At 41.1% G+C, this 22,887-nt stretch overlaps 2 protein-coding genes across 3 annotated transcripts in view; one reads left to right on the plus strand and one right to left on the minus strand.

Annotated features, from left to right (window-relative positions):
• Positions 1 to 22,887, plus strand: part of LOC133574764 (uncharacterized) — a 115,531-nt gene that overhangs the window by 10,863 nt on the left and 81,781 nt on the right. The gene's annotated exons all lie outside the window — the stretch shown is intronic.
• Positions 8,666 to 22,887, minus strand: part of dgcr2 (DiGeorge syndrome critical region gene 2) — a 40,173-nt gene continuing 25,951 nt past the window's right edge. The window contains exons 5-10 of the mRNA XM_061927019.2: positions 22,150 to 22,226; positions 21,900 to 22,082; positions 21,604 to 21,807; positions 19,583 to 19,735; positions 15,156 to 15,392; positions 8,666 to 9,973 (exon numbers count right to left, since the gene is read on the minus strand). Coding sequence (XP_061783003.1) covers positions 9,735 to 9,973; positions 15,156 to 15,392; positions 19,583 to 19,735; positions 21,604 to 21,807; positions 21,900 to 22,082; positions 22,150 to 22,226 — 1,093 coding nt within the window. The 3' untranslated portion in view covers positions 8,666 to 9,734. The remainder of the gene's footprint in view (positions 9,974 to 15,155; positions 15,393 to 19,582; positions 19,736 to 21,603; positions 21,808 to 21,899; positions 22,083 to 22,149; positions 22,227 to 22,887) is intronic.

Raw genomic sequence — 22,887 nt, forward strand, 5'->3', positions numbered from 1 at the left:
CTCCACCGATCCACAACATCCGCAGTCGAGGTCAGCAGAACACCATCCTCACCATACACGGTGTTGACAGTGCACTGCTTCCCCTTCCTGAGGCGGCGGATGGTGGTCCAGAATCGCTTCAAAGCCGTCCGGAAGTCGTTTTCCATGGCTTCCCCGAACTCTTCCCATGTCCGAGTTTTTGCCTCCGCGACCGCTGAAGCCGCACACCGCTTGGCCTGTCGGTACCTGTCCGCTGCCTCCGGAGTCCTATGAGCCAAAAGAGCCCGATAGGACTCTTTCTTCAGCTTGACGGCATCCTTCACTGGGTTCTAGGATTACCGCCACGACAGGCACCAACTACCTTGCGGCCACAGCTCCAATCGGCCGCCTCGACAATAGAGGTACGGAACATCGTCCACTTGGACTGAAAAATATTGTTACATTAAGTAAATGCTAGTGCCATTATCTTGACATAATGATATGCGCTCGGCATCATGATTCTTTTTTTCATGCTTGAAGTAAGAAATTATTACTTTAAAAAAGTAGTTTTATACTTGTGAGTGTTGATGACACAGCTTTGCAACAGTTGATATTCTAGTTTCAAGCATGTTTTACTCAATATAGGTCATCAAATCTCAGCAACAAGCTGTAATATCTTACTGAGATCATTTAGGACCAAAACACTTAAAACAAGTAAAACACTCTTAACATAAAATCTGCTTAATGAGAAGAATTATCTTATCAGACAGAAAATAAGCAACTATCACCCTTATTTGCATACTTGCCAACCTTGAGACCTCCGATTTTGGGAGGTGGGGGGTGGGGGTGGGCGTGGTCGGGGTGGGACGGGGGCGTGGCTAAAAGGGGAGGAGTATATTTACAGCTAGAATTCACCAAGTCAAGTATTTCACATATATATATATTTTATTTTTTTTAATTTTATATATATATATATATATATATATATATATATAAAATAAATACTTGAATTTCAGTGTTCATTTATTTACACATATACACACACATAACACTCATCTACTCATTTCGCATTTAATTAATCTTACCTCGCTGAATACCACTGATGTATATATATATATATATATATATATATATATATATATATATATATATATATATATATATATATATATATAATAAATACTTGAATTTCAGTGTTCATTTATTTACACATATACACACACATAACACTCATCTACTCATTGTTGAGTTAAGGGTTGAATTGTCCATCCTTGTTCTATTCTCTGTCACTATTTTTCGAACCATGCTGAACACACTCTGATGATGCATTGCTGTGTGGCACGCACAAAAGTGCTTTCATCAAATGCACTAGATAGCAGTATTGTCCTGTTTAAGAGTGTCACAACATTGCTGTTTACGGCAGACGAACTGCTTTACGGTATACAAAAAAGTGACTGCTGTTGTAGTGTGTTGTTACCGCACTGGGAGGACGTTAATGAAACTGCCTAACAATAAACCCACATAAGAAACCAAGAACTCGCCCTCCATCATTCTATAGTTATAACGTGATTGGGCAGGTACGCTTTTTTATATTGTGGAGGACCTGAGTCCGCCTGAATTTCGGGAGATTTTCGGGAGAAAATTTGTCCCGGGAGGTTTTCGGGAGAGGCGTTGAATTTCGGGAGTCTCCCGGAAAATCCGGGAGGGTTGGCAAGTATGCTTATTTGAGATATTTCATCTTACTTAGATTTCAGTGTTTGCAGTGTAGAATGAGTGTGCGCATGCTAAAATAAAGTGTTTATGTGGGTAGGAGCCTATGACAGTTGCACTTTGCATATTGACCCGAATGTACGACCACTCCAAATATAAGACAACCTTTTTTGTATTTCAGAAAGAAATCTGACAAAGGATCTCAGCTCAGTGGCCTAGTGCAGTGTTTTTTTTTAACCTTTTTCAAGATTTTTTGCTTTGAAAAAAAGCGGAGGCACACCACCAGCAGAACTCATAAAAAAAACAAAAACTTAGTTGACAGTAAAAAGTTGTTGTCGCAATTGTTGGATGTGACTTTAAAGCATAACCAAGCATGCATCACTATATAGCTCTTGTCTCAAAGTAGGTGTACTGTCACCACCTGTCACATCACCCCCTGACTTATTTGGAGTTTTTTGCTGTTTTCCTGTGCATAGTGTTTTAGTTCTTGTCTTGCGCTCCTATTTTGGTGGTTTTTCCCGTTTTGTTGGTATTTTCCTGTAGCAGTTTCATGTCTTCCTTTGAGCGGTATTTCCCGCATCTACTTTGTTTTAGCAATCTAAAATGTTTCAGTTGTTTTTATCCTTCTTTGTGGGGACATTGTTGACTGTCACATCGTGTTCGGATGTACATCGTCTTTGCTCCACAGTAAGTCTTTGCTGTCGTCCAGCATTCTGTTTTTGTTTACTTTGTAGCCAGTTCAATTTTAGTTTCGTTCCGCATAGCCTTCCCTAAGCTTCAATTACTTTTCTTAGGAGCACTCACCTTTTGTTTATTTTTGGTTTAAGCATAAGACACCTTTTTACCTGCACCCTGCCTCCCGCTGTTTCCGACATCTACAAAGCTATTAGCTACCGGCTGCCACCTACTGATATGGAAGAGTATTACACGGTTACTCTGCCGAGATCTCGACAGCACCGACACTCAACAACAACACATTATTTGCAGACTATAATTACTGGTTTGCAAAAAATATTTTTAACCCAAATAGGTGAAACTAGATAATCTCCCACGGCACACCAGTGGTTGAAAAACAGTGGCCTAGTGGTTAGAGTGTCCGCCCTGAGATCGGTAGGTCGTGAGTTCAAACCCCGGCCGAGTCATACCAAAGACTATAAAAATGGGAGCCATTACCTCCCTGCTTAGCACTCAGCATCAAGGGTTGGAATTGGGGGTTAAATCACCAAGTGATTCCCGGGCGCGGCCACCGCTGCTGCTCACTGCTCCCCTGTGGGGATGGGTCAGATGCAGAGGATAATTTCACCGCACCTAGTGTGTGTGACAATCATTGGCACTTTAACTTTAACTTTTAAAATGAGCATCACTCCTCCTCGGTTGTTTGCTAACAATCGTATGGTGCGTGAGTGACAGGAAGAAAAGCTCTGACTCGCTTGGGGAGAGGTCTTTTTTTTTTTTTTTTAAATGCCTACATGGGGTGCGTTCTCGCTCGTTTTAAAGCCCAGTTATTAAAATAATGAAATGTAATTCAGGTTGTCAGTTTTGCAAGGAGGCCAATTTAGGTGTGGCACAATCAGCGAGGACCCTGACGTAGCAACCAAAATAAAATTATTCTTATTTCGCGCCTCAACTTCAGAGTGTTTTGAGGTAAATTGTCATGCTTTAAAGTTGCTCGCGACAATTCTGAGTGACGAGCGCCATTGGTCGGTGTGGCGAATGTCTTACCTCGTTAGCGTTAGCTTGTAGCTAGCGAGGGAAATAACTTTGTTTGTTCAAGCATGGAAAGGAAGAAGGTGATATTCATTGAATTAAAGAATGAACTTGGTGAAGCAGTTGAAGCGAATCACTGCTATGGACTCAGCCAAGAATGTTAAAAATGATATTTAAACTTCGGACATTTATCCATGAAAATATTGAGCAGCGGCTGGAAGGACATACCATAGTTCACTTTCCGAGGCGAATGCTGTACATTGTTATTCTCTTGTAGTTGTTTGTAGTACACGCTATTGTACAATATTTCTTATCTAAAAGGTTTTCTTTGTAAAAGGCATGTTAAAATGATGCCGAGCACCGATTACCATATTTTTCGGATTATAAATCGCTCCGGAGTATAAGTCGCACCGGCCGAAAATGCATGATAAAGAAGGAAAAAAACATATACAAACCCCGTTTCCATAGGAGTTGGGAAATTGTGTTAAATGTAAATATAAACGGAATACAATGATTTGCAAATCCTTTTCAACCCATATTCAATTGAATGCACTACAAAGACAACATATTTGATGTTCAAACTCATAAACTTTTTTTTTTTTTGCAAATAATCATTAACTTTAGAATTTGATGCCAGCAACACGTGACAAAGAAGTTGGGAAAGGTGGCAATAAATACTGATAAAGTTGAGGAATGCTCATCAAACACTTATTTGGAACATCCCACAGGTGAACAGGCAAATTGGGAACAGGTGGGTGCCATGATTGGGTATAAAAGTAGATTCCATGAAATGCTCAGTCATTCACAAACAAGGATGGGGCGAGGGTCACCACTTTGTCAACAAATGCCTGAGCAAATTGTTGAACAGTTTAAGAAAAACCTTTCTCAACCAGCTATTGCAAGGAATTTAGGGATTTCACCATCTACGGTCTGTAATATCATCAAAGGGTTCAGAGAATCTGGAGAAATCACTGCACGTAAGCAGCTAAGCCCGTGACCTTCGATCCCTCAGGCTGTACTGCATCAACAAGCGACATCAGTGTGTAAAGGATATCACCACATGGGCTCAGGAACACTTCAGAAACCCAGTCAGTAACTACAGTTGGTCGCTACATCTGTAAGCGCAAGTTAAAACTCTCCTATGCAAGGCGAAAACCATTTATCAACAACACCCAGAACCGCCGTCGGCTTTGCTGGGCCTGAGCTCATCTAAGATGGACTGATGCAAAGTGGAAAAGTGTTCTGTGGTCTGACGAGTCCACATTTCAAATTGTTTTTGGAAACTGTGGACGTCGTGTCCTCCGGACCAAAGAGGAAAAGAACCATCCGGATTGTTCTAGGGCGCAAAGTTGAAAAGCCAGCATCTGTGATGGTATGGGGGTGTATTAGTGGCCAAGACATGGGTAACTTACACATCTGTGAAGGCGCCATTAATGCTGAAAGGTACATACAGGTTTTGGAGCAACATATGTTGCCATCCAAGCAACGTTACCATGGACGCCCCTGCTTATTTCAGCAAGACAATGCCAAGCCACGTGTTACATCAACGTGGCTTCATAGTAAAAGAGTGCGGGTACTAGACTGGCCTGCCTGTAGTTCAGACCTGTCTCCCATTGAAAATGTGTGGCGCATTATGAAGCCTAAAATACCACAACGAAGAGTTGAACAACTTAAGCTGTACATCAAGCAAGAATGGGAAAGAATTCCACCTGAGAAGCTTAAAAAATGTGTCTCCTCAGTTCCCAAACGTTTACTGAGTGTTGTTAAAAGGAGAGGCCATGTAACACAGTGGTGAACATGCCCTTTCCCAACTACTTTGGCACGTGTTGCAGCCATGAAATTCTAAGTTAATTATTTGCACAAAAAAAATAGTTTATGAGTTTGAACATCAAATATGTTGTCTTTGTAGTGTATTCAACTGAATATGGGTTGAAAAGGATTTGCAAATCATTGTATTCCGTTTATATTTACATCTAACACAATTTCCCAACTCATATGGAAACGGGGTTTGTATAATCCGAAAAATACGGTGAATTGATTTGAGATACAAGTGTTTTGAGATAAGAGTTCCATCAAGAACCAACAAAGCTTTGTAAGGTTTATTTGACCTGACGGGGTTGGGGGGAGTGTGTGCACTCTCTATATCGGTCAAAGCGGTGTCACATTACCGCACTCCATCATCACGTTACGTCCCCTCTCGTCCCGAAATAGATCATGTGGTTCCGTCCCTGCCGGGCCCGTGTGAACAAAGCCTCTTTTTCTTCCCAGTGGAAGATCGGCATCAATGCTGCTTTCTTTTTTTTTCTTTTCCATTCGCTCTTTAACCTTATACACCACGGACGTGTGTGTGTGTGTGTGTGTGCCACCTTCGAACTTGGAAAAGACCGACTCCAACGTCACGAGTAATCCTGCAAGGTGTCGTTTATTTGGCATTTGATTAGACGTACATCTACCTCAGAAAACACAACCCTCCGTACAAACAGAGCATTGTTTAGTTCACAGGCTGCCACGTAAAAGACAAAAAAGCCAGTAAAATCCGTCCAGTCGTCACCTTAGCACAAACTACCGTAGACAATGTGGTGCTGCGTGCATCCCGAGATTAGGATGTTGTTTCAAATGAAAAAGGAAACCAAAGAAAAGTATCACCACGCATGGGGGGGGAAAAAACAAAAACAAACATGCACTGACTGCAGACAAGCAAACAAATGTAGTGATAAAACAAAGAAAAACACCATCTCAAGAACATGCACTATTCTCTGGAGGGTCTGAAGGAGGATTGTCAAAGCCAAAACAAGGGGAGGGGGGAAAAAGCACGAATGAATCAAATAATGGTTGGCAGGTGGAAGGATTGTCGTCATGAACTAACTCGTTGGCTTTTCTAACCGTCAAGATGATGTTACGAAAAGAAAAGAGGGACAAGCGTGCACGAAACATGCTTCGGTTAGCAAACTATCCACAGGGGGGCGCTAACGCAACACCATGAATGGAAGCTATGGACCGAGTTTGTCAAAAAGGACTCATGTGGAGTTCATGCTCCTTCTAAGCCAGTGGTTCTTAACCTGGGTTGGATGGAACCCTAGGGGTTCGGTGAGTCGGCCTCAGGGGTTCGGCGGAGGTCAAGACACACCCGACTCATCGTGTAAATAAAAACTTCTCCCTATCGGTGTATTACGGATACGACAACGGCAGAAGTCAGACTGGTTTGCAGGTGTGTAATTTGTTGTGAGTTTATGCACTGTGTTGGTTTTGTTGTTTGAACAAGGTGATGTTCATGCACGCTTCATTTTGTGCACCAGTAAAAAAAAACATGGTAACACTTTAGTATGGGGAACATATTCACTATTAATTAGTTGCTTATTAACATGCAAAATAGTAACATATTGGCTCTTAACTAGTCATTATTAAGTACTTATTAATGCCTTATTCGGCATGGCCTAACCAAATAACTCTAAATTAAAGTCTTTGTTATTTAGAATATGTTACCCTAGTGTCCAAATAACTCTAAATTAAGTCTTTGTTACTTAGAATATGTTACCCTAGTGTCCAAATAACTCTAAATTAAGTCTTTGTTACTTAGAATATGTTACCCTAGTGTCCAAATAACTCTAAATTAAGTCTTTGTTACTTATATGTTACCCTAGTGTCTAAATAACTCTAAATTAAGTCTTTGTTACTTAGAATATGTTACCCTAGTGTCCAAATAACTCTAAATTAAGTCTTTGTTACTAAGAATATGTTACCCTAGTGTCCAAATAACTCTGAATTAAGTCTCTGTTACTTAGAATATGTTAACCTAGTGTCCAAATAACTTTAAATTACGTCTTTGTTACTTAGAATATGTTAACCTAGTGTCCAAATAACTCCAAATTAAGTCTTTGTTACTAAGAATATGTTACCCTAGTGTCCAAATAACTCTAAATTAAGTCTTTGTTATTTAGAATATGTTACCCTAGTGTCCAAATACCTCTAAATTAAGTCTTTGTTACTAAGAATGTTACCTTAGTGTCCAAATAACTCTAAATTAAGTCTTTGTTACTAAGAATATGTTACCCTAGTGTCCAAATAACTCTAAATTAAGTCATTGTTACTTAGAATATGTTACCCTAGTGTCCAAATAACTCTAAATTAAGTCTTTGTTACTAAGAATATGTTACCCTAGTGTCCAAATACCTCTAAATTAAGTCTTTGTTACTAAGAATATGTTACCCTAGTGTCCAAATAACTCTAAATGAAGTCTTTGTTACTAAGAATATGTTACCCTAGTGTCCAAATAACTCTAAATTAAGTCTTTGTTACTAAGAATATGTTACCCTAGTGTCCAAATAACTCTAATTAAGTCTTTGTTACTTAGAATATGTTACCCTAGTGTCCAAATAACTCTAAATTAAGTGTTTGTTATTTAGAATATGTTACCCTAGTGTCCAAATAACTCTAAAATGAAGTCTTTGTTACTTAGAATATGTTACCCTAGGTTCCAAATAACTCTAAATTAAGTCTTTGTTACTTAGAATGTTACCCTAGTGTCCAAATAACTCTAAATTAAGTCTTTGTTACTTAGAATATGTTACCCTAATGTCCAAATAACTCTAAATTAAATCTTTGTTACTTACAATATGTTACCCTAGTGTCTAAATAACTCTAAATTAAGTCTTTATTACGAAGAATGTTACCCTAATGTCCAAAAAACTCTAAATTAAGTCTTTGTTACTTCGAATGTTACCCTAGTGTCCAAATAACTAAATTAAGTCTCTGTTACTTAGAATATGTTCCCCTAGTGCCCAAATAACTCTAAATTAAGTCTTTGTTACTTAGAATATGTTACCCTAATGTCCAAATAACTCTAAATTAAGTCTTTGTTACTTAGAATATGTTACCCTAGTGTCCGAATAACTCTAAATTAAGTTATTGTTACTTAGAATATGTTACCCTAATGTCCAAATAACTCTAAATTAAGTCTTTGTTACCGAGAATATGTTCCCCTAGTGTCCAAATAACTCTAAATTAAGTCTTTGTTACTTAGAATATGTTCCCCTAGTGTCCAAATAACTCTAAATTAAGTCTTTGTTACTTAGAATATGTTATCCTAGTGTCCAGATAACTCTAAATTAAGTCTTTGTTACTTAGAATATGTTACCATAGTTGTCAAATAACTCTAAATTAAGTCTTTGTTACTTAGAATATGTTACCCTAGTGTCCAAATAACTCTAAATTAAGTCTTTTTTACCTAGAATATGTTACCCTAGTGTCTAAATAACTCTAAATTAAGTCTTTGTTACTTAGAATATGTTCCCCTAGTGTCCAAATAACTCTATATTAAGTCTTTGTTACCTAGAATATGTTACCCTAGTGTCCAAATAACTCTAAATTAAGTCTTTGTTACCTAGAATATGTTACCCTAGTGTCCAAATAACTCTAAATTAAGTCTTTGTTACTTAGAATATGTTACCCTAGTGTCCAAATAACTCTAAATTAAGTCTTTGTTACTTAGAATATGTTCCCCTAGTGTCCAAATAACTCTAAATTAAGTCTTTGTTACTTAGAATATGTTACCCTAGTGTCCAAATAAATCTAAATTAAGTATCTGTTACTTAGAATATGTTACCCTAGTGTCCAAATAACTCTAAATTAAGTCTTTGTTACTTAGAATGTTCCCCTAGTGTCCAAATAACTCTAAATTAAGTCTTTGTTACTTAGAATATGTTACCCTAGTGTCCAAATAAATCTAAATTAAGTATCTGTTACTTAGAATATGTTACCCTAGTGTCCAAATAACTCTAAATTAAGTCTTTGTTACTTAGAATGTTACCCTAGTGTCCAAATAACTCTAAATTAAGTCTTTGTTACCTAGAATATGTTACCCTAGTGTCCAAATAACTCTAAATTAAGTCTTTGTTACTTAGAATATGTTCCCCATACTAAAGTGTCACCAAAAACATGTAACTTTGTCTTGAATTCCAAAAATAAAATACATTTCCACTAAAGAAGGGTTGGGTGAATGCGCATATGAAACTGGTAGAGTTCGGTACCTCCACCAAGGTTAAGAACCACTGTTCTAAGCAAAGAAAACTAAGCCTGGTACCACATTAACAACGTCACTACCTGTGTGTGCGCGAGAAGAAAACACCGTCAAACCCTTTTGTGTGGCGACACGGCCGCACACGCAGCAGTCCAGGAGGAAAGCGAGACGTCGCTCAAAAACTAAAGCATGATGGGGGAAAAAAGACACGCCACCGCAGCCCCGGATGACGTATTTACACGTGGGCCTCTGGAGCGATCAGTATAAAAGCAGCCTTCCATGAGTGTTCTGTACACAAACAGTCCTCTCTGCTCTGATATGTCTGTACAACTCCCCTGTAGTCTTATACTACTGTGCTGAGGGACGTGGCGCAGTCTGGCGCCGCGGGGGCGTGGCCATCCGTCGGGGTGTCGGGCCCAACCAGGAGGGTGCTGCTGTCGACGGAGTCCTCCCTCTCCTGGGTCAACGGCGGCAGCGGGTGCGGCACGGGGACGTTTACAGGGGCGTCGGGCACGTCGGCGACCTGGAGTCCGTCCACCATGCCGGTCATGTGGCTTGGTATCATGGCGATGCCGCCGTGTCCTGGTGGCGGCAGCAAGTGATGACACATGAGTTTTTACACATTTTAAGATGGAACTTCAGCGCCCCCATGTGGTTGTAGTAGCAGGCTTCTGAACATTGTGCAGAATACACGTTTAAGATTGACTACACCAGACCTTGGCAAAATAAGGCCCGGGGGGCCACATGCTGCCTGTTAAAGGGGAACATTATCACCAGACCTATGTAAGCGTCAATATACAGGTAAAAGCCAGTAAATTAGAATATTTTGAAAAACTTGATTTATTTCAGTAATTGCATTCAAAAGGTGTAACTTGTACATTATATTTATTCATTGCACACAGACTGATGCATTCAAATGTTTATTTCATTTAATTTTGATGATTTGAAGTGGCAACAAATGAAAATCCAAAATTCCGTGTGTCACAAAATTAGAATATTGTGTAAGGCTAATACAAAAAAGGGATTTTTAGAAATGTTGGCCAACTGAAAAGTATGAAAATGAAAAATATGAGCATGTACAATACTCAATACTTGGTTGGAGCTCCTTTTGCCTCAATTACTGCGTTAATGCGGCGTGGCATGGAGTCGATGAGTTTCTGGCACTGCTCAGGTGTTATGAGAGCCCAGGTTGCTCTGATAGTGGCCTTCAACTCTTCTGCGTTTTTGGGTCTGGCATTCTGCATCTTCCTTTTCACAATACCCCACAGATTTTCTATGGGGCTAAGGTCAGGGGAGTTGGCGGGCCAATTTAGAACAGAAATATCATGGTCCGTAAACCAGGCACGGGTAGATTTTGCGCTGTGTGCAGGCGCCAAGTCCTGTTGGAACTTGAAATCTCCATCTCCATAGAGCAGGTCAGCAGCAGGAAGCATGAAGTGCTCTAAAACTTGCTGGTAGACGGCTGCGTTGACCCTGGATCTCAGGAAACAGAGTGGACCGACACCAGCAGATGACATGGCACCCCAAACCATCACTGATGGTGGAAACTTTACACTAGACTTCAGGCAACGTGGATCCTGTGCCTCTCCTGTCTTCCTGCAGACTCTGGGACCTCGATTTCCAAAGGAAATGCAAAATTTGCTTTCGTCAGAAAACATGACTTTGGACCACTCAGCAGCAGTCCAGCTCTTTTTTTCCTTAGCCCAGGTGAGACGCTTTGCGCGCTGTTTCTTGGTCAACAGTGGCTTGACACGAGGTATGCGGCAGTTGAAACCCATGTCTTTCAAGCGTCTCTTGGTGGTGGATCTTGAAGCACTGACTCCAGCAGCTGTCCACTCCTTCTGAATCTCCCCCACATTTTTGAATGTTTTTTTTTTCACAATCTTGACCAGGGCGCGGTGATCCCTATCGCTTGTACACTTTTTCTGACCACAGTTTTTCCTTCCCTTTGCCTCTCCATTAATGTGTTTGGACACAGAGCTCTGAGAACAGCCAGCCTCTTCAGCAATAACCTTTTGTGTCTTTCCCTCCTTGTGCAATGTGTCGATGGTTGCCTTTTGGACAGCTGTCAAATCTGAAGTCTTCCCCATGTTTGTGTAGGCTTCAGAACTGGACTGAGAGACCATTTAAAGCCCTTTGCAGGTGTTTTGAGTTAATCAGCTGATTAGTTTGTGGCACCAGGTGTCTTCAAAATTTAACCTTTACACAATATTCTAATTTTGTGACACACGGAATTTTGGATTTTCATTTGTTGCCACTTCAAATCATCAAAATTAAATGAAATAAACATTTGAATGCATCAGTCTGTGTGCAATGAATAAATATAATGTACAAGTTACACCTTTTGAATGCAATTACTGAAATAAATCAAGTTTTTCAAAATATTCTAATTTACTGGCTTTTACCTGTATACCTTGATGTTGCAGAAAAAAGACCATATATTTTTTTAACCAATTTCCGAACTCTAAATGGGTGAATTTTGGCGAATTAAACGCCTTTCTATTATTCGCTCTCTCTCTGACGTCACATCGGGAAGCAATCCGCCATTTTCTCAAACACCGAGTCAAATCAGCTCTGTTATTTTCCGTTTTTTCGACTGTTTTCCGTACCTTGGAGACATCATGCCTCGTCGGTGTGTTGTCGGAGGGTGTAACAACACGAACAGGGACGGATTCAAGTTGCACCAGTGGCCCAAAGATGCGAAAGTGGCAAGAAATTGGACGTTTGTTCCGCACACTTTACCGACGAAAGCTATGCTACGACAGAGATGGCAAGAATGTGTGGATATCCTGCGACACTCAAAGCAGATGCATTTCCAACGATAAAGTCAAAGAAATCTGCCGCCAGACCCCCATTGAATCTGCCGGAGTGTGTGAGCAATTCAGGGACAAAGGACCTCGGTAGCACGGCAAGCAATGGTGGCAGTTTGTTCCCGCAGACGAGCGAGCTAAACCCCCTGGATGTCTTGGCTCACACCGTCCCTTATGCCACCGAAGATGATCAAGAGAAGAATATCGACCCTAGCTTCCCTGGCCTGCTGACATCAACTCCAAAACTGGACAGATCAGCTTTCAGGAAAAGAGCGCGGATAAGGGTATGTCTACAGAATATAATAATTGATGAAAATTGGGCTGTCTGCACTCTCAAAGTGCATGTTGTTGCCAAATGTATTTCATATGCTGTAAACCTAGTTCATAGTTGTTAGTTTCCTTTAATGCCAAACAAACACATACCAATCGTTGGGTAGAAGGCGATTGCCGAATTCGTCCTCGCTTTCTCCCGTGTCGCTGGCTGTCGTGTCGTTTTCGTCGGTTTCGCTTGCATACGGTTCAAACCGATATGGCTCAATAGCTTCAGTTTCTTCTTCAATTTCGTTTTCGCTACCTGCCTCCACACTACAACCATCCGTTTCAATACATGCGTAATCTGTTGAATCGCTTAAGCCGCTGAAATCCGAGTCTGAATCCGAGCTAATGTCGCTATAGCTTGCTGTTCTATGCGCCATGTTTGTTTGTGTTGGCATCACTATGTGACGTCACAGGAAAATGGACGGGTGTATATAACGATGGTTAAAATCAGGCACTTTGAAGCTTTTTTTAGGGATATTGCGTGATGGGTAAGATTTAGAAAAAAACTTCGAAAAATAAAATAAGCCACTGGGAACTGATTTTTAATGGTTTTAACCCTTCTGAAATTGTGATAATGTTCCCCTTTAAGCTTTTCAATCTGGCCTGCCGGACATTCCCAAATAATTTATTTAGATCATTAAGATGGAAAGTGTAGCTGCCATTATGATGTGCAGTCATGTTTTCTAATGACCGTTACGTCTTTAACCATACCCCCTCCGTTGATCACTCTGATGCGGCTCAGCTGCATACTTGCCGACCCTCCCGAATTTCAGAGCCTCTCCCAAAAATCTCCCGGGGCAACCATTCTCCGACTTTCACCCGGACAACAATATTGAGGGCATGCCGTGATGGCACTGCCATTAGCGTCCACTACAAACTGTCGTCGCGTCAGCCAGCCCAGTCACATGTTGTATGCGGCCTCTGCTTACACACACAGGGGGGGGGGGGGGGGGGGGGGGGTGTATAATGTAGCCCGGAAGAGTTAGGGTTGCATGGGATTCTGGGTATTTGTTCTGTTGTGTTTATGTTGTTATCTATATACAGGGTTTCTGCAGGTATCAGCAAATCTAATGTAATGCTTTTTAACGTGACTTGAAACAAATGTAACATGTTATATGTAGTCAAAACCTACTCAGTGGCTTAATGGCTAGTGTCCGCCCTGAGATCGGTAGGTTGTGAGTTCAAACCCCGGCAGAGTCATACCAAAGACGATAAAAATGGGACCCATTACCTCCCTGTTTGGCACTCAGCATCAAGGGTTGGAATTGGGGGTTAAATCACCAAAAATGATCCCTGGGCGCGGCCACTGCTGCTGCTCACTGCTCCCCTCACCTTCCAGGTTTTGATCAAGGGTGATGGGTCAAATGCAGAGAATAATTTCGCCACACCTAGTGTGTGTGTGTGACTATCATTGGTACTTTAATTCAATTTAACTTTAAAAGCATACAATTGTTTTTATAGACAAAATTGTAGGCATTTGACAATAATAATGTTGAATTGTTGAAAAGTTTACATTAACTGTGCAAGTAACTTTTTCAAAAGCAATAAACATATTTTTCATTACTGTGCTATTTTGTACTACTGTAATTGGAAAGTGAACAACCTCATTATCCTAAATAGGTAAACAAACCTCAAAATAAAATGGACTCAATATTTGTTAGCAAAAATTGCACTGTTTGGATTGGTTGTATATTTTGTTGTTGTTTTTTTGGTTGCCAATTGCAATTGTGTCAATTTTTTAATGTCTCCGGACATCATAATAAGTGCTTTTTCATGCTATTTAAGGCCTTATTTTTCGCAAAATCCATTTAATGACTTTTAATATTTTTTTAATGACCCGTGGAAATCCTGTATATAGCTTTTATTATTGGTGAGTTTTTTAAAAAGTTTTGCGGCCTTTTTAAAAAAAAAAAAGTTATTTTTTTAATTTTTTTATATAATGGTAAAATTAAAAATATGCAATATTTCTAAAAATAGGTTGCAGAGTGGAATATTTGTGGTTGAGGTCATTTCAGCCTTGAATAGGTCAATTTATGACAACATTGATTGTGATACAGCAGACAAATATTTTTACAACGCCTACAGAGCTACAATTAGAGATAAAAAGCAGGCAGGACTTGGTTGAGTTTTATTGAGTTCACACAAGTCTTTTATATATATCTGCCTAAGATCGTTTTCATTGCGTTTCAGCGGCTTAATGGCAGTTTAACTCATTTAAGCTCATCAAAGCTCTTTAATTATTCCCATGTTTTTTCTGGCGCCATCTCGTGGTTAAGGAGCGCAATTACACTAAAACAGATTCATTCAGTTTTCATGGAAAAAGCTGAGTAAAATACCAGGATTACAGTCTGTTAAAAAATAGCAGTTATAATGGGAGTCAATGGAGCCCAAGAGTTCGCCAAAGAAAGTGTGTTTATATCTATTTAAACAAAAAACACAATGCAATTTAATGAATAAAAAAACTCCTTGGTGAAATTTCAGACCGCAAACCTTCAAACTGAACAATGATATCGCATAGAGAACACATGTACTGCCCGTTGTGGGCAGTAGGGGTGCACAAGGGTTATTGAAACTGACAGGAGGGTGACTTCTGTCAACACACCTCCGCCTGCCCCTGTCAAAGGAGTGAGCCTTACCGAGGTCCACGTAAAGGAGGCTGTCGGGGTTGATGGAGGCCTCGTACGGAGGAGGGGGGTCGTCCGGGTGCTGGATGTCGGGATATTTGTAGGCCACGTATGGCGGGGGAGGCTCCTGGAAGTGGAAAGCGCCACCCTCGCCGTCGTCGGACAGATGCAGGGGAGTGAGGCCGGTCCCGAAGACGTCCGGGCCGTAGTCGAAACCCGGGACGCGTCTTCCAAGGTTGAAGTGGTGCACTTGAGGACATAGAGAGAGAAGAAACTGTCTTTTAGTAGCTGTCCAGTCTTTGATTGAGTAAAACATGTCCCAGATTATGCAAAAGTGCTAGAACATACATTTTCATTTGTTGATGAAAATGACGTTTTAACAGTAATATGTGTTCATTAACTACCTTGTAGCTCGTTACATGTAGCAAAGCTACGTAGCTTAACTACATTTCCCAGTAGCATGGCTACTTTTTAAACGAGTAGCGATTTCCGTACCTTAGCTACTTTTCAAGTAACCGCCTCGACATTGTTAAGGACAGGGCGATTGAGTGTTTAAAGGGGAACATTATCACCAGACCTATGTAAGCGTCAATATATACCTTGATGTTGCAGAAAAAAGACCATATATTTTTTTAACCGATTTCCGAACTCTAAATGGGTGAATTTTGGCGAATTAAACGCCTTTCTAATATTCGCTCTCGGAGCGATGACGTCACAACGTGGCGTCACATCGGGAAGCAATCCGCCATTTTCTCAAAACCGAGTCAAATCAGCTCTGTTATTTTCCGTTTTTTCGACTGCTTTCCGTACCTTGGAGGAGACATCATGCCTCGTCGGTGTGTTGTCGGAGGGTGTAACAACACGAACAGGGACGGATTCAAGTTGCACCAGTGGCCCAAAGATGCGAAAGTGGCAAGAAATTGGATGTTTGTTCCGCACACTTTACCGACGAAAGCTATGCTACGACAGAGATGGCAAGAATGTGTGGATATCCTGCGACACTCAAAGCAGATGCATTTCCAACGATAAAGTCAAAGAAATCTGCCGCCAGACTCCCATTGAATCTGCCGGAGTGTGTGAGCTATTCAGGGACAAAGGACCTCGGTAGCACGGCAAGCAATGGGGGCAGTTTGTTCCCGCAGACGAGCGAGCTAAACCCCCTGGATGTCTTGGCTCACACCGTCCCTTATGCCACCGAAGATGATCAAGAGAAGAATATCGACCCTAGCTTCCCTGGCCTGCTGACATCAACTCCAAAACTGGACAGATCAGCTTTCAGGAAAAGAGAGCGGATGAGGGTATGTCTACAGAATATATTAATTGATGAAAACTTTATTCATTACTCGCGGTTTTACGTAAATTATTATACATAAACTGTGTTTACCAATAATTTAGCTTAAAAACATTTTTTATTTTCAATCATTCGAGTACATTCGGGTAGTCTTGTGTAATGCAGTATTTTGTGTCTATTTAGGTATGGTTAACCTGAGTGCTGAAATCATGTTCTTAGCGCGCCTGAAATGGGCTGTCTGCACTCTCAAAGTGCACGTTGTTGCCAAATGTATTTCATATGCTGTAAACCTAGTTCATAGTTGTTAGTTTCCTTTAATGCCAAACAAACACATACCAATCGTTGGTTAGAAGGCGATCGCCGAATTTGTCCTCGCTTTCTCCCGTGTCGCTGGCTGTCGTGTCGTTTTCGTCGGTTTCGCTTGCATACGGTTCAAACCGATATGGCTCAATAGCTTCAGTTTCTTCTTCAATTTCGTTTTCGCTACCTGCCTCCACACTACAACCATCCGTATCTGTTGAATCGCTTAAGCCGCTGAAATCCGAGTCTGAATCCGAGCTAATGTCGCTATAGCTTGCTGTTCTATCCGCCATGTTTGTTTGTGTTGGCATCACTATGTGACGTCACAGGAAAATAGACGGGTGTATATAACGATGGTTAAAATCAGGCACTTTGAAGCTTTTTTTTTAGGGATATTGCGTGATGGGTAAAATTTTGAAAAAAACTTCGAAAAATAAAATAAGCCATTGGGAACTGATTTTTAATGGTTTTAACCCTTCTGAAATTGTGATAATGTTCCCCTTTAAGGGATGAATACTGTATTTTCCGGACCATAGGGCCCACCGGATTATAAGGCGCACTGCCGACGAATGGTCTATTTTTGAACGTTTTTATTATATAAGATGCAACGGATTATAGGGCGCATTAACAAAGTCATATTATTATTAATTTTTTCTAAATGTAAAACACTTCCTTGTTGTCTACATAACATGTAACGGTGGTTCTTTGGTCAAAATGTTGCATAGATTATGTTTTACAGATCATCTTCAAGTTGCTTTCTGACAGTCTCTTCAGGATGCACTGTTTTATGTACGTGCCTCCACTTTGACAGCGTCATCTTTGTTGTAGCGGTGTAGCGTGCAAGGACGGGAGTGGAAGAAGTGTCAAAAGATGGAGCTAACTGTTTTAATGACATTCAGACTTTACTTCAATCAATGACGGAGCAGCATCTCCTCATCCGGAAACAAATGTGTCCCGTGAAAGACCGTCCGACCGGAATTCTCTAATAACTAAAGTTCCTTGGGTGAATAATGTAAACTCACTACACCGGTATGTTTTAGTGCTTTCATGGCGAGTTTACTGACAGATATAAGTAAGAACTTTACACTACTTTATATTAGAAATGACAACAGTGGAGGATGAATGTCCCATAACAAGAAGAAAGAGAAAAAGAAGAAGCTTATCGACTATGGCATCGGCACAGACTGCAAAGGCGGACGCGCACAATTTTTCAGGATTTATGCAGATCCCAAATACAGATCAGCACGTACCAGAGGGTAAGAAAAGTTGCTTTTGCATGATATTGCGAAACAAAACGCCAGGTAATGTGTCTTACCTTATACACGCACCATAATAATACTCTTATGTTGAAGCACATCAAGCGGTGCGGCTTCACAGCTTACCAAAGTCATACTAAAACATTTTGATAGATTTTTGAGCGCCGTGTGTAATGTTCTATATTTTCAATGGAACATATAAAATGTTGGTGTTGTTTACTTGAGTCATATTGCAACCATAATGCAGTCTACACATATCTCTTATGTGTGACTGCCATCTACTGGTCACACTTATCATTACACCATGTACCAAATAAAATTGCTTGGAGGTCGGTAAGCAAAATCAGAGTTATTCCGTACGTTAGGCGCACTGGGTTATAAGGCGCACTGTTGATTTTTAAGGAAAAAACATTTTAAATGCGCCTTATACTCCAGAAAATACGGTAAGTGGTCCATAACACATTATTTTCCCAAACAAATGTTCATTCTCTTTACAATGACAGCAGTTCACTCACATTTACCGTATTTTTCGGAGTATAAGTCGCTCCGAAGTAAAAGTCGCACCGGCCGAAAATGCATAATAAAGAAGGAAAAAAACATATTTAAGTCGCATTTTGGGGGGAAATGTATTTGATAAAAGCCAACACCAAGAATAGACATTTGAAAGGCAATTTAAAATAAATAAAGAATAGTGAACAACAGGCTGAATAAGTGTACGTTATATGAGGCATAAATAACCAACTGGTATGTTAATGTAACATATTATGGTAAGAGTCATTCAAATAACTATAACATATAGAACATGCTATACGTTTACCAAACAATCTGTCACTCCTAATCGCTAAATCCCATGAAATCTTATACGTCTAGTCTCTTACGTGAATGAGATAAATAATATTATTTGATATTTTACGCTAATGTGTTAATAATTTCACACATAAGTCGCTCCTGAGTATAAGTCGCACCCCCGGCCAAACTATGAAAAAAACTGCGACTTATAGTCCGAAAAATACGGTATGTCCAAATCTGCGATATCCTGCGTTTAACAGCAGATTTTGTTACATTGACCAATTCTGTGACTTCGCCACTGTTGCGTGAATGCCGAAATCATATATCATACATATTTTGTTGAATTTAGTGATTTTTGATTAAGCATACTATCGCTGTGTCAAATAATAAGTAGCAAACATGATAAGATCCCAAACTTCTAGTAGACATGCTTTTTTTCGCTCATTTTGGTCCTTGTCTGTTCCACCGTTACAAGTTTTGGAATGTGAAGTGAAGTGAATTATATTTATATAGCGCTTTTTCTCTAGTGACTCAAAGCGCTTTACATAGTGAAAGCCAATATCTAAGTTACATTTAAACCAGTGTGGGTGGCACTGGGAGCAGGTGGGTAAAGTGTCTTAGCTTTTGGTGCTCGCTTTTGAAGTTCAAAGTTATAAATAAAAAACTTCCGTCCTCATGGACTTGATACTCCTGCCGATCCACCCCTCGCTTGATTAGCCCGCCCACCACTGAGGACAGCTTTGTGGAAAAGCAGGCTTTGCAACACATCTTGAAAATAATAAAAGAGAAGTCTCGATGCTCACAGTTTCCTCCGATGAGCGTTTCGATACGTTCTCGCCGCCGCTGTCTCAGCCTGTGCACCATGAAGAGGAGCAGTGAGAGGATGAGGAAGGACGAGATGCAGCTGACAATCAGTCTCATCCCGCTTGCCATGGAGTCAAACAGACTGTTTCCATCTGAAATACAACAAGTCACATAGTACTAGAGGTGGGGGAAATGATCCATTCTCTGAGGCATTACGATTAGAACATGTTTACGCATGTTAAATAAAGTAATAGACGGTTCTAAAGTGTGGCAATACTGTCAATGTTTTCTAAACAGTGGTTCTAGGTTTGGTTCTACTAATTACAGGAGAACCATAAGCTGACATTCTTTACCTGTTATGTGTTAGCTGGGTAAGCGCGGACACACACGGAGGAGGGAGGCGGAAAGGACAAGTTCGGTTAGCTGCGGCGGCGCCCCTAGCCACCCCTGTAGTTTATGTATGTATATGTGTCTCTATATATATATATACACATATACATACATACATACATACACATATACATACATACATACACACACACACATATATATATGTATATATATATATATATATATATATATATATTAGAGATGTCCGATAATGGCTTTTTTGCCAATATTCCGATATTGCCCAACTCTTAATTACCGATTCCGATATCAACCGATACCGATATATACAGTCGTGGAATTAACACATTATTATGCCTAATTTTGTTGTGATGCCCCGCTGGATGCATTAAACAATGTAACAAGGTTTTCCAAAATAAATCAACTCACGTTATGGAAAAAAATGCCAACATGGCACTGCCATATTTATTATTGAAGTCACAAAGTGCTTTTTTTTTTTTAACATGCCTCAAAACAGCAGCCTGGAGTTTGGGACATGCTCTCCCTAAAAGAGCATGAGGAGGTTGAGGTGGGCGGGGTTGAGGTGGAGGGACGGGGGGGTAGAGGGTAGCGGGGGGGGGGTGTATATCGTAGCGTCCCGGAAGAGTTAGTGCTGCAAGGGGTTCTGGGTATTTGTTCTGTTATGTTACGGTGCGGATGTTCTCCCGAAATGTGTTTGTCATTCTTGTTTGGTGTGGGTTCAAAGTATGGCGCATACTTGTAACAGTGTTAAAGTTGTTTGTACGGCCACCCTCAGTGTGACCTGTATGGCTATTGACCAAGTATGAATGGCATTCACTTGTGTGTGTGAAAACCCGTAGATGTTGTGCGACTGGGCCGGCACGCAAAGGCAGTGCCTTTAAGGTTTATTGGCGCTCTGTACTTCTCCCTACGTCCGTTTACACAGCGGCGTTTTAAAAAGTCATACATTTTACTTTTTGAAACCGATACCGATCATTTTGAAACCGATACCGATAATTTCCGATATTACATTTTAAAGTATTTATCGGCCGATAGTATCGGCAGTCCGATATTATCGGACATCTCTAATATATATATATAGCTGTGTGCAATACTGCATATGTCAGTAGCCAAAGGAAGAGCCTTGTTAAAGCTAAAGTACCACTGATAGTCACACACACACACACACACACACACACACACACACACACACACACACACACACACACACACACACACACACACACACACACACACACACTAGGTGTGGTGAAATTACTCTCTGCATTTGACCCATCCCCCTTGTTCCACACCCTGGGAGGTGAGGGGAGCAGTGAGCAGCAGCGGTGGCTGCGCTCGGGAATCATTTTGGTGATTTAACCCCCAATTCCAACCCTTGATGCTGAGTGCCAAGCAGGGAGGTAATGGCTCCCATTTTTATAATCTTTGGTATGACTCGGCCGTGGTTTGAACTCACGACCTACAGATCTCAGGGCGGACACTCTAACCACAAGGCCACTGAGTAATACATTTACAATATATAATATACAATATATTAACAATGTCATAATTATAGCTGTACTGTAAAAATAATCAATATATAATCGAACCGTGTGATGCCCAAAGATTCCCACCTCTACATACAACAGGTTATAACACTGAGTGGGGCTACCTGGATCCAGGCAGGTGAACTTGCAGCACTCTTTAGGGTCCTTGCGGAAGTGCTGGCACCCCTGCGGCCGCTCGCACAGCGCTGCCACGCACATCTCGGGCTCGCCGTCGTGACACGTGCAGCTCAGGCACGGGTCGTCGCCCTTTGGCGTGAAGTAGTAGCCCTCGTTCACCACGTTGTCTTTGATGTCCACGCAGGTTTGTCCTGCAGAGAATTGTCAAGCCAGGCAAGGAGTTTATGTTGTGTTTGTATTAACTGGGACGTGGCGTCTATTAAATGTACTGCTGCGCACGTACTGCGCTTGCAGAGGAAGGGGAACTGCTTGTTGCAGTTCTCGGCGTGCCAGCTGTGCAGGCCTCGCTCGTTCATGCCTTTAAGCTGGAATCGCTGGAGCTGGGCGCAGAAGACGTTGTCCTGGCTGAGGGATGCTTCGCCCAAATTGGCGAGACCCTCGGGTGGCAGAAACACCTGCATGGGCCCTGCGCAGACACACACCGGGTTTTATGGCGGCTTTGTCTTTATTACGATCAAGAACAACTTTATTACCTTTATAAGCAACCTCCCAGCGGCCCTTCAGGGAGTGGTTCTGATTGGTGATCACATACTGGTATCCTACCCAGAACCTAAGTGGTACAAGACACTTTTCACATTTCAATTTGTTTAACAGAACCAAAACCCACTTTGTCGAAAACGTAAGGGTGTAACGCAGGGGTGCTCATTACGTCGATCGCGATCTACCGGTCGATCTCGGAGGGTGTGTCAGTCGATCACCAGCCAGGCATTAAAAAAATAGTCCTAAAAATGAGCGATCATAAATCTTCACTATGACGTCACTTTCGTCACTTGATTGACATTCACGGCACCCGAGGGTCTTCTGAGATGACGCTGGCTGCTGCCAGCTCATTAAAATTACCGACTGGAAGGCGAGAAACACTTTACTTCAACAGACTCTGGCGCCGTACCTGTCGTCAAAACTCCAAAGACCGACTGCACAGTTGCACAATAAAAGCTCTGCTTCATCCTGTCTGCGCTACCAAAATAAGAGTCTCAGAAAGCTGGCGTGCACAAGCTAGCAAGCTACGGAGTTTGCCGACAATGTATTTCTTGTAAAGTGTATACAAAGGAGTACGGAAGCTGGACAAATAAGATGCCCAAAACCAACCACTTTCATGTGGTATTGGACAGAAAGGAGGACTTTTTTTCTCCTCCATTGATCACCACTGTCTGATTCCAATCAATGCAAGTCATCACAATCAGGTAATACACCAACTTATATTCTTGTCT

This window comes from Nerophis lumbriciformis, linkage group LG32 (assembly GCF_033978685.3).
Source record: "Nerophis lumbriciformis linkage group LG32, RoL_Nlum_v2.1, whole genome shotgun sequence".
Taxonomy (NCBI): Eukaryota; Metazoa; Chordata; class Actinopteri; order Syngnathiformes; family Syngnathidae; genus Nerophis; species Nerophis lumbriciformis.